At 36.3% G+C, this 11,630-nt stretch overlaps 1 protein-coding gene across 2 annotated transcripts in view; it reads right to left on the minus strand.

Annotated features, from left to right (window-relative positions):
• Window positions 1–1,517: 1,517 nt before the first annotated feature.
• LOC122631509 (GAS2-like protein pickled eggs) overlaps window positions 1,518–11,630 on the minus strand; it is a 78,900-nt gene continuing 68,787 nt past the window's right edge. For both annotated transcript variants that reach the window (XM_043817269.1, XM_043817268.1), the window contains exons 6-9: window positions 11,414–11,498; window positions 9,617–10,163; window positions 8,387–8,810; window positions 1,518–4,625 (exon numbers count right to left, since the gene is read on the minus strand). In XM_043817269.1, the coding sequence (XP_043673204.1) occupies window positions 3,727–4,625; window positions 8,387–8,810; window positions 9,617–10,163; window positions 11,414–11,498 (1,955 nt within the window). In that variant the 3' untranslated portion in view covers window positions 1,518–3,726. The remainder of the gene's footprint in view (window positions 4,626–8,386; window positions 8,811–9,616; window positions 10,164–11,413; window positions 11,499–11,630) is intronic.

Genomic DNA, 11,630 nt, shown 5'->3' on the forward strand with positions numbered 1-11,630 from the left:
GCGTTGAGGGGCAGGGGGAGAGCCTTACACAGTGTATTTGTGTATGTGTATGAGTATGTGCATTTTTTTTTCTTTTTTTTTTCTTTTCTTTTCTTTTCTTTTATCTCTTTTATTTCTTAATCGCATCTCCCTCCTTCTAACTTTTATTACTCTCGTTCTCCTCGATGAAAGAAGAAAGCCGAGCATAGCGGAAGAAACTAAATCCTCACGATTAGACGAAAAATATTATGTGATATTATATACCGAGACAGTTTAATGGACACGTTCGTTATTTTTTGACTGATTCACACAAATTGACTAATTCACACTCTAACGATCGACGATATTTTCTGTCCTTTTTTCTTTGTTTTTGTCAAATCGAATTATAAATCGATAATTTGTTTTTAGAATTATTTCTAATCGAACGACGAATCTTCTCGAACGACAGTGACAATTGCAATTATCTTTCATAACTTTTAAGCGATCACAAGAAGATAGCAGTAAAATTCTTTTACGTTTTATTGAAACCTTATTTCTTTTTTTCTTTTGCTTTTCTTCGAAAGACATTTACATTCCTCTTTTGTATACGCGAAATGATTTTTTTTTTTTTTTTTTCTATTTGTTTCTTTTCTTTTTTCTGCTGTCGTCGTCGTTGTCGTCGTCGTTGAAAAATAGATCGATATAGATCGAATATGACGACGAAATATATTAATCGCTTCAACTCGTGCTCGATCTCTGATTAATCGTATCGTATTTACCTATGTAAGTATACAGACGAAAAGAGCTCGGATACATATATATTACGAAGTCAAATGATCTACGTAAACGAGCCTGATGAAACGAGCGATATGTAAATCATACATATATCGTAACATACAATCAGGATTAGTTCGAAACGCTTCTATGGATCCGACGAAAAAAAAAAATATATATATATATACATATATATGTAAAAAAAAAAAAAAAAAAAAAGAGGAAAAAAAAATCTGATTTATCGAGCACGATCGAGCGATTAAAAAACGAAATATAATAAAGTAAAATAAAAAATCGTGTCTTTTATAAGAAGCAACGAATCTGTCTCTTCTAAATTCATAATAATCATCGTCATCATCGTCATCATCATCATTCTCTTTCTTTCTTTCTTTCTTTCTCTCATTCATTCTCTTTCTTTCTATAGCTTCGAAAAATGTCTTCTCGTATGGAAAACGCGTCAGCGGAACAGCTCTAAGTAGCGTCTAAAAAACTTTACTAAAAAATAAATTCGTCATTTTCAAAATAAACTCTTATCTATCTGTATTCTCCTTTGACTTTTCTCCTCGCGATTTCCTCTCGAATCCTCCCCCGTGAAAATCTTCGCTTTTTTTTTTTTTTTTTTTTTTTTTTTTTAATTACTTTATCTTTTTACTTTGTCTTTGTTTCTTTATTCTATATTCTCTCTTTTCTTTTATTTCTTTTTTTTTTTTCTTGCTTTACTCTTTTTTATTTTTATTTTATTCTCAAAATTATGCTTTTCTCTCATTGCTTTTTCTTTCTCTCTCTCTTTCTCTCTCTCTCTCTCCCTCTGTCGCTTTCCTTCTTTCTTTTCTAAGACACTTGGTAATCTGTGTAAAAAATGGTCTACTATCGCGTTTGGTATAAAAAACAGTTAAACATTGGAATGGTATTCGTCCGCACACCGACACCGTCATGTTGCTATCTACACGATATATATGTATATGTATTTCGTATATTGTTATTGTGTTATCTTTCTCTCTTTCTCTTTCTCTCTCTCTCTCTCTCTCTTTCTCTCTCTCTCCTTTCAAAAGAGGTCTTATCTGTAGAAGAAGGATATAAAAGGGTTTTAGGGTTAAGAGGTGAGGGGTGAAGGTTGAGGATAAGGGTTAAAGAGGAATAAAGTGTATATATATAAATGCTCGCTTGTCAATGCGTATACTTGCGCGTAAATGTACGTATCTATGATAAAATTTTCGATAAAGACTTTGATTAAATTTCCATCATTCTTCAACACGAAGGATATTTACCCAGACAAATTCTAAATAATTACTTCCTTCGAAATATCCGACAACGTTAGAAACGAGCGAGACGAGAGTTCGAGAGTTCGAGAGAAAGAGAAGAAGGACGAAAATTGCAATCTTTATTTTTGTTTCTTTTTTTGGTAAATTTTTTTCTCGAGCTTCTTTATCGAAAAATTCGTGTGTCTCTTCGTCCTTGAGCACATCACGCGATTGGTCAGGTCTGACAAACGAGGTCTTAACGCGTAAATAAATTCTCTCTTTCTCTTTCTCTCTTTTTCTTTCTGTCTCTCTCTCTCTCTCTCTCTCTGACTCTATCTATCTCTCTGTTCAATAAATACAACCGATAGACTATATAAAATAAATAATTTCAATAAGAAACGCACACGGATCGCGCGATGGCGACGATCGACGACGAGCAAAGTCTGTCTCTGATTTAAGGCATGCATCATTTCGTGTACGTGTATCGTTTCGAAAGGAAAAATTAGATGAGGTCAGAGGTGAGAGGTAGAGATGAAAGGTAAAGGTAGGAGGAGAGGGAGATGAAGATGTAGAGAAAGTATGGAGGGATTAATAAAAAGCGTGGGTTTGAAGATCGACGAATATCGTAAAATATTATACTATGTACGTATTATATTATATGGTTAACGAGGAAAACTTTGATTGGAGAACCGAGAACCGAGAAGAGCATGGGTTGGTTCGTCGTCGTCGTCGATCCCGCTTACTAATCTAAAAAAAGCACCGTGACGCGCTACACCTCGAGTTTTCGAGAGATCGACCTTGAAGGGTCGAGCCGACCCACGGAAACGCGCAAATGTTCTCTCCTTTTTTCGAAGAAACGAGCTTATTCTCTTTTCTCTCTCTCTCTCTCTCTCTTTTTCTTTCTGTCACTGTCTTACCTTTAACACCTGTTCTCGATAGCGTCGATGATATCTAGTGAGTCGAGCTTATCGAAAGAGAATGATCGATTCAAAGATTACAAGGTATATCTCGATTTATCGTGTTCGTATTTTTTCTTTTTTTCCTTCAATTTTTTTTCTAATATCATTTGTATTTATTTTGCTCGGCGTCGATAATCAATCGATCAAGAGATTAGGCTCGTTTCGTTCGTGGAAAAAAAAAAAGAAGAGAGTCGTCCCTTTCAAGTACGAGTTCGATCGGGAAGTTATCGTAGTAGTAGCAGTAGTAATAGTATAGTAGTAGTGTAGTAGTAATAGTAATTATAGTACGCAAGATCGGCAATACCTTTATTAAAATTAGCCGTTCTTCCATAATATCGGATCTCGTTATTGATCATTGATTTCGTTCATTCAGTTCGTTCGACAAGGTAATTCGCCGAGAAATTCTACGAAATCGAAATACGTACATACGTCGCGTATCGTTCAAGCACCATCATCGTCCGAGCACCGGCATCGTAATTAATTATCATTCATCGTCGTCGTCGTCGTCGTCGTCGTTTAAAAAATCATTCGTCGTAAGATACCGATTAATCCGTGCACCATAGTGGTTTTGTTAAATTTTTTCTTCTCGTTAGACATTACAAAGATAATCCGTTGCTTACGACCGACGAAGACGATATCGTTTTGATAATAAAACGTTTATTACCGTCGTTGCAAGCAAGAGAAGATTCAAGAGAAAAAAATATATTTCGTTGGGATCACCGAATCGGTATATCGCGAAATGATATAACCGATGACGAGCGATCGTATTCCCGGTTAAGGATAAAGGACCATTCTCAGACACTGTCCGAAGCGACGGACATGGGCCTTTTGTAAATGGGTGCTGGTATTCTCGAGAAGCCACCTCTTTCGGAAGCCGCCTTGGGATCCTTTCTCGGGCTTGCAACTATTTGACTATCTTGAGGAAGAGCAACGGTTCCATTACCGTCTATCCAGGCTCTGGTAAATTCAAGAGTAGGATCGTTCTCACCGAGACTGTTAACCTGATAATCCCTCAAAAGATCCTGCAATTTTTGTACGACCTCGCGATCGTCCCGCAAGTGTCCAACTTTCTGTAGGATCTGTTCCAACAAAGGATTGGCCACTTTGGTCGGTGACGATTGGAGCGAACCGGTTGCAGATTGTTTGATTCTACGACCGTTTCTATCGTACTGCGGTGCACCGTTGCTAGCAGGCCTGGGTAAACTCTGTCTAACCGTGCTCTTTCTCGAAAAGCTCGGCGTAGTCGCGCAAGTTGCCGATCCTTGTGGATTCAAAAAGGTGTCGGATTGCAAACTAGGCCTCTGTCTAGCCTGTCGACCGTTCCACGTATTGCTACCGCTGGTGCTAAGATGACTGGACTTCGGTAACGCCGAAGCTTTACTCAGACTACCAGTTGGTGGCTTTCGTAAACTGTTTCTAATCGTCCCACGTTTCAATGGACTCCCTTCCGGACTGGAATTACTTTCCCTTGGCGTCCTGCTACCCGACGATGCTCTCGATACGTTACTGTTCTCTCGTATTACCGAGCCAGCTCTCGGCGTTCTGTCACCGGAAGAAGAGGCCACGCTTCTCGCTGGTGACGCTCTCAATGGACTACCCGGCCCTATTCTAGTCTTTCGTAGACCGGTCTCGATACTTTCGGTCTCTACGCAAGATCTCTCCTCGTTTTGCTGCTCCGTTTTCATGGGTTGCTCTGGAACAGGAAAAAAGAAAAAAAAAAAAAAACAAATTTTACTTGTACTTTCTTCTCTTCATCCGATAGGGGTCGAATTGAAAAGAAAAAAATTACGAGGTAACAAAATAAAATAAAAGTAAAAGATAAAGCAAAAAAAAGGTAAGAAAATGAAAAAAAAAGAAAAACCGACATCGATCTTCAATACCGATTCGAAATTTGATTTTTACAAATACATCAAGGGGAGGATATTGCGGACATATTTACAAATCAATTATCTCTCCAAAAAGGAACAGAAATATAATGATCGTCTTTCCTTCCTCGACAAATCTTATCTTTCGTGACAGGAATCGATTCGATATCACGAATTTCTCTCTCTCTCTCTCTCTCTCTCTACACACACACACACACACAGACACAGATTTTCTTTCATTTTCTTTTTTCTTTCAATACTGCAACAGTCCCGACACATACAGATATACGTTCACACATTCGATACGGTCGACCGAGGGCAAGTCGACTCAACTCGATTCGAGTCGACTCAAGTCGAGTCGAGTCGAGTCGAGTTGAGTCGAGTCGAGTCGAGTCGAGTCGAGTCAAGTACCTTCCTCGCGAATGTAACTTCGGTGTATTCAAGGCGAGTTTATAAGCGTTATCGAGGATCGACCGTTGGCGATTGTTCCGAGGACAGGTTGCTGGAGATCGCCCACGCTTCGAGCGATCCTTCATATAATCCGTCGCCCCGACTAAATGTCAGGCCAACCTCTGCAAGCGGTCTCTTGTGTACTTTGAATATTAATCATATCTATAGGGTGGTCAATCAAAATCTAACCAACACAAATTTTCATTTAAATAAATTCTTTGCTTCTAAACTCGAGAACTTTTATCTTCTTTCGATAATGATTATTATCGATGATGAACGGGCCCATCTTGTTAATCGTATCGATAATTTCGTTATATATTTTCAGAATTCTTTCTAAAGAAAAAGAATAAAAAAAAAAAAAAGAAGAAGAAAAGAAGAAAAGTAAGTGATTCGATAACTTCAACGAAACGTGCTTGTCGTTGCTTTGGAAATCGTTCGATCTCTCTCTCTCTCTCTCTCATTCTCTCTTTTTCATTTGCATTTACATCACTTGAAAAAGTTATTTAAGATTCGAATTAATCTTCGTTGTCGCATCACTAACATATTGGGAAAATAAACGACGAGTAAAATGATGGACGAAAAAGAAAGAGCGACCGTCGATTTCGATAATCGATTCGCGATGCATTTGAAATCTTTAACACACACACACATACACGAAATAAAAGAAAAAAGAAAACCTATTCTAACTATATCAATATATTCTAATTAAGTATCAAAAAATTAGTTAAAAGAGTTCGCTAAAAAAAAAAAAAAAAAAACAAGAAATATTTCCTACAACAAAATTTTCATCAGACGATTTTTATGCGCCACTATCACCGATCTAAATACGATTTCAGATAATCGATTCTTATCAGTATTCTCTCTTGCGACCTACGAAATGAATACAAAACGCTGTATTACTTTGCTAACGTAAACGTTCTCACACGAATCTTTTTTTTTTTTCTTCTTTTTTAACTAAGAGAATGTTATAAAATGAGCGAAAAGTTCAAAATAACAAAAGTTCAAGACACATATACACACATACACAACACACACACACACATACGTGTAACATTTCGAGTGGGTCGATCGCGTAACGCGTAAATTACGTCAGCACGTAGTTCGGCCGCATCACGACTCGATGATAATCTCTATCTCTAAACGATATCTCTTCTTCTTTTTCTTTTTCTTATTCTTTTTTTTTTTTTTTTTCTTTTTCTTCATCTTCTCCTTCTCCTGCCTCTTCTTTTCCACCGAGTGAAGCCTGCTCGTCACTTTCTATTTGTCACGCGCGTCTATCCCGCACACCGATCTCGTCCGCGTCTCGATTTAATTTATTCCGATGTCGTAACGAGCAACTAAACTTCTTGTGTTGCACGATTATCTTCTTTTATTATTTCTACATAGGATAGATAGATATCATACGATACGTTCAGAGAATAAGATACAAATTATTCCAACTTTTTCTATTTCTCGTACGTGCTCGTTAATATACGTAGTAGCCAGTGATTATTAAACCGGTCTAATTCTAAATCATAGGTATATCCTCTTCTTTATCTTTTCTTTTCTTTTATCTTTTTTTTTTTTTTTCTTTGTTCTTTTTCTTTCGAACGGATACACATTTTTATATTACATCAATTACGACTTGAATCGTTTTTCGATATTATTATTATTATTATTATTATTATTATTATTATTATTATTATTATTATTATTATTATTATTATTATTATTTATTTTTTTCTATAACTACAAACGCAAATAAAGTAAGTGGATTATTGAACGAACTAGATCCTTTTATAATATTTAGAAATTTTGAAATACACCGTACGATAAAATACGTACAAGTTTCTTAATTTCTCAAAAGATTTTGATCAATTTTTAATAATGATCAATTCGTATGTAATCGATGATTCGTATAAAATTCGAGAGATCGAATCGAGATGATCTTTTTAAAGTTTCAAATATAAAATAATAGCAGTAATAATAATAATAATAATAATAATAATAATAACAATAACAATATAAAAACACATTATCCTTCAGTTAATATATTAACAATCTCCCGTAGAGGATCATCGTGTTAACGTCACGATTATCGAATCGAATCTCGAACGAGTCTTTGAATCTACCTACGTTTCCTAATCCCATGCAACCCAAATATAACCCATCGAGAACGATGAATGAGAAATTACAAAAGATAAGAGAAATAAAAAAAAAAAAATGTAAAAAATAAACTTAAGTGAAAGCACTCGTCGCGTTCGGAGAAGTGTAAATCAACTGCGACTTATACCGATCGTTTGCGAGAGAAAAAATAAAAAAAGAAAAAGAAACAAGTATAAAAAATATACACAACGAAACACACACACACACACACACACACACATACACATAACTTAGAAAAAAAAAGAATAAAACGAATACGATCGTTACCAAAGCAAAAGTCGGTCGATAACGTGGGCGATTTCTTTCCTCGTGATCGCCCCTTTATATTCTGCTAGGTAACTCTCTGACATATGTAAGTAGTGAATATGGTGGGCGCGATCTTTTTGTCAGGCTAAATTTTACGAAACGACTGTGACTAACGTTTATAAGCCTGCTGCTCGCAACGTTGTTGTTCGCGATTCGTAAAAACAAGGAGTAAAAAAAAGAAGAAAAGGTGAACCGCGATCTTGACTGCTAGCATATCTTTTTTCATCGAGATGAGATGCATATAAAAAAAAAAAACAAAAAGAAAAAGAAACAAAAACTGAGACAGGACGAGATATCTTCCTCATTTTATTCTCTAAATCCAAAAATAAATATATCGAAATTTGGAAAGAGATAGGATTTTCTTGAAGTAAAAAAGAAGAAGAAGAAGAAGGGGAAAGTAAAGAGGGATGCAAGAATTGTACGTGAAAGTAAAACGATCGACGATTCGATCGAACCACCGTTACGATACTTTTTTAATCAACTTCTTATTTCCACATTGCAAGACTCTAAAAAGTATCGAAAAATAATTTTATACTTCTACTTGGGGATATTTTCTGGTCTCTTTCTATTAAAAAAAAAAAAAAAAAAAAAAAAAAATAAAGAAAAAAAAAAATAAAAATGGATATAATAGAATAAAGAAATAAAAAATAATAAATTAGAAATTAGAAATTAGAAATCAAGAGCTCACTTTGAGAATCGGCAACCGTCGGTGAAGATTGGGCGTTGGGAGCAGAATTTCCATTGGCCGTTGATGGTTGAACGGCACCAAGACTTCGATAGCCCTCGTCGGATACTTCGCTGCAATTGTCCGAATGTTCCCCATCGCCGTGAAGTGATTTTGCGTAATGAACATTGGAGGTGACCGTGGTGGTGTCCTTTGTAAAACTTTCCAATGCTGGTTCTTCCTTAATGGCGGGTGGACTTGGAGTAGGGCTACGACTGCTCGAATCCTCTCGGCACTTGTAATTGTAAATCGTTGGCTCGTATTTCGGTGTGTCCTCCCTTTCGACCGCCCTTCGTGCTACTCCGCCATCAACCACGTATCTCTTCGTGAACTCTTCCGAAAGCGGCACTTTCGCTTTGATCTCCTGGTGCAACTCTCTCTTCGGATCCTGCGAATAAAAGGCACCACGTTCCGGTTACTTTTTTATTTTATCTCTTTTTCTTTCTTTCTTTCTTTCTCTTTTTTTTTTATCCTTAACTTCTCTTTATCGACGGATTAAATTTCTTTCTTTCGTTCTTTAAACTCGACCGGCGAACTTTTTTCCTTTTCTTTTCTTTGTTTTTTTTATAAGAGAACTCAACGTGCCAATTTTCCTCTCTCTCTCTCTCTCTCTCTCTCTCTCTCTCTCTCTCTCTCTCTCTCTCTCTCTCTCTCTCTCTCCTTCCCTCTTTTTTCCCTCTTTTTCTCTTTTTTTAATCAAGAACGAATTTCCGAAACCCATCAACGTTCCGTATAAAGTTTACTTCCCTCCGTAAAAAATATAACCCACCCTCCGTCTCCCTTAAAAAGTTTGACAATGAATAGCGTCCGCCGGTGCTGCTACTGCTACTGTTACTACTGGTGCAGCTTCGTGATTTTCATTATGCCGAGGAATAAATTTGTCTACTGTTTACATTCCACGTTCGCGAAGAGAGTTTCTATTTATATGTTTACCACGTACAAGAGGGTACAGGCGTATGCGGAGTATAAAGTCTGATGTTATCTTTTTGAATAACATAGTCTGAGAAAAAGAAGGAAAAAAGAAACGAGATGGGGTAGGAGAGAAAGAGAGACAAGGCAACATAAACAATGTCAATCTTCTTTTTCTCCTCTTTTGCAAAACAAATTCTTTCGTTTAGATTACGTTCTTCGTAATAATTATTAAAAGAGAATTCGAATACATACATATATTATCATCATTTCAAATAAACTCACCGACGAATGTTTGGCCTGACTGGCGAGAGTTCGAGAATCGTCATTGAAGATCTTTCTGGGTGAGTCAACGACACTACTGGCGATCTTGACATGTTGTTGGTCAACCTTGGGAGTTGGACTTCTAGATCTCAAGATTACCTTAGGAGTGGGTGACCTTGATCTTTGTTTCCCTAAGTCGCCAATATTTGTTCCTTGTTGATGATGACTCGGACTGTTTAAAAATTTCCTCTGAGGAGTTGGACTCCTCGAACGATTTATCTTTCTCTGTTGATCATCTCCCAGCTGTTGTTGTTGTTGCTGATGATGGTGATATTGGTGTTGGTGATGGTGTTTATTGGTTTGCTGAGGTGTGGGCGATCTCGAACGATTGCTTGAAACGCTTCTGGGCGCGTGCAGCTGTCCAATAGTACCTATAGCTGCAGTTGTTGCTGCTGCAGCAGCAGCAGCAGCTGCTGCTGCCGCTGCTGCTGATTGCTGATTCTGTAACGTCGTGCCAGCGCAAGAACCAACGCTAGACGCGGAACTTCTTCGAGTCCTTGGAGGTGATCTATAAGAATGGCGAATAGAATGCTCGACTTATAAATCAACGTTGGTTGAACGAAATGTTGAAAAGTTTTGAATTAATTTTTTTTCCTTTTCTCTCTCTCTCTCTCTCTCTCTCTCTCTCTCTCTCTCTCTCTCTCTCTCTCTCTCTCTCTCTCTCTCTCTCTCTCTCTTACTCTTTTTTATTTTTCTCTGTTATACGAGCAAAGGATATATTCACCGCGAGTTGATTCTTGTAATACCGATGAGCTTGTAAACCCTGACGGATTTACTCGTATGAATAAATATCAAGCTATTATTTGATATATCTCTACGTGTAACTTATTCGTCCATATCGTATAATAGATCGACAAACAAGAATAGCAATAGCTTCGTCAATCGATTCCAATGAATTTTTCTTTCAAGCCACCCACGATACACCTTCTTCTCTCTATGGATTTTCTTATCTATTATTTTTTTTTTTTGTATTATTTAATATTTTTTTCTGTTTCTTTTTTCCTTTCTTTTTTTTCCTCGTGCCTATACGATTGGATAACTCGTTGATGGATATATTAATGGAACTTGCGTTAAACAAAAAAAAAAAGAATCAAAGAACGAAGTTACTTGTATTATTCAAAGAAACCTACGACTATCCGCCCTCTCCCCCATTCCCTCACCCCCTCCACCCTTGTACACCGTCATCACATCACGTTTATTTATTTCATAGAACGAAGTAAATGAAAATCGATATCGACTTGTAGATTTATGATAGGTTCTTTAGATTGTTCGAGGAAATCGAGAAAACTGCGTATATGTACTTATCTTTGTGTGTACATATATATATATATATATTTATGTATGACTAAACGACGAGTGGATTAAAGGAAAGATCGATCTCTCCTTATAATGCAACTAATGAAAGGTCTCCTTTTGAAAACAGAATCGATAATCGACGCGATTATCATCTCGTTGTCTCTTGATCCCATTCCAAGAATACTATTAAATCTATCAAGGTGAGCATGGCATTATCGACGACTTAAATACATACATGCATACATACATATATATATATATATATATTTTTTTTTTTTTTCAAGAAAACAATCCGAATTGGAGAGATACGTAAACTCATATTTAAAAGAATGAGAGAAAGGAAGAGAGAAAGAGAGAGAGAGAGAGAGAGAGAGGAAGAGAGATCGTAATTTAACTTTAATAAAGGATAATTCGATTCGTTTAGTAATTGTAAAAAGGTGAAAAATCAATTCGACATTTTACCTTTCGTAATGCACCTGCGCACTGCCAAGATCGAACGAGCCACCGGCTTTTTGAATCAATTTTGCGGAAATCATCGAACGATGTGCTGAAAAACAAAATAAAAAATTTATATATACATTTTCTTTTTAATTTTTATTTTTATATTGTGTATTTCTTATGAAAATTTTGAACGAGATACTTTTATTATTATATTCCTTTTTTTTTTTTTTTTTTTTTT

The sequence above is a fragment of the Vespula pensylvanica genome, chromosome 9, assembly GCF_014466175.1.
Source record: "Vespula pensylvanica isolate Volc-1 chromosome 9, ASM1446617v1, whole genome shotgun sequence".
NCBI classification, from domain to species: domain Eukaryota; kingdom Metazoa; phylum Arthropoda; class Insecta; order Hymenoptera; family Vespidae; genus Vespula; species Vespula pensylvanica.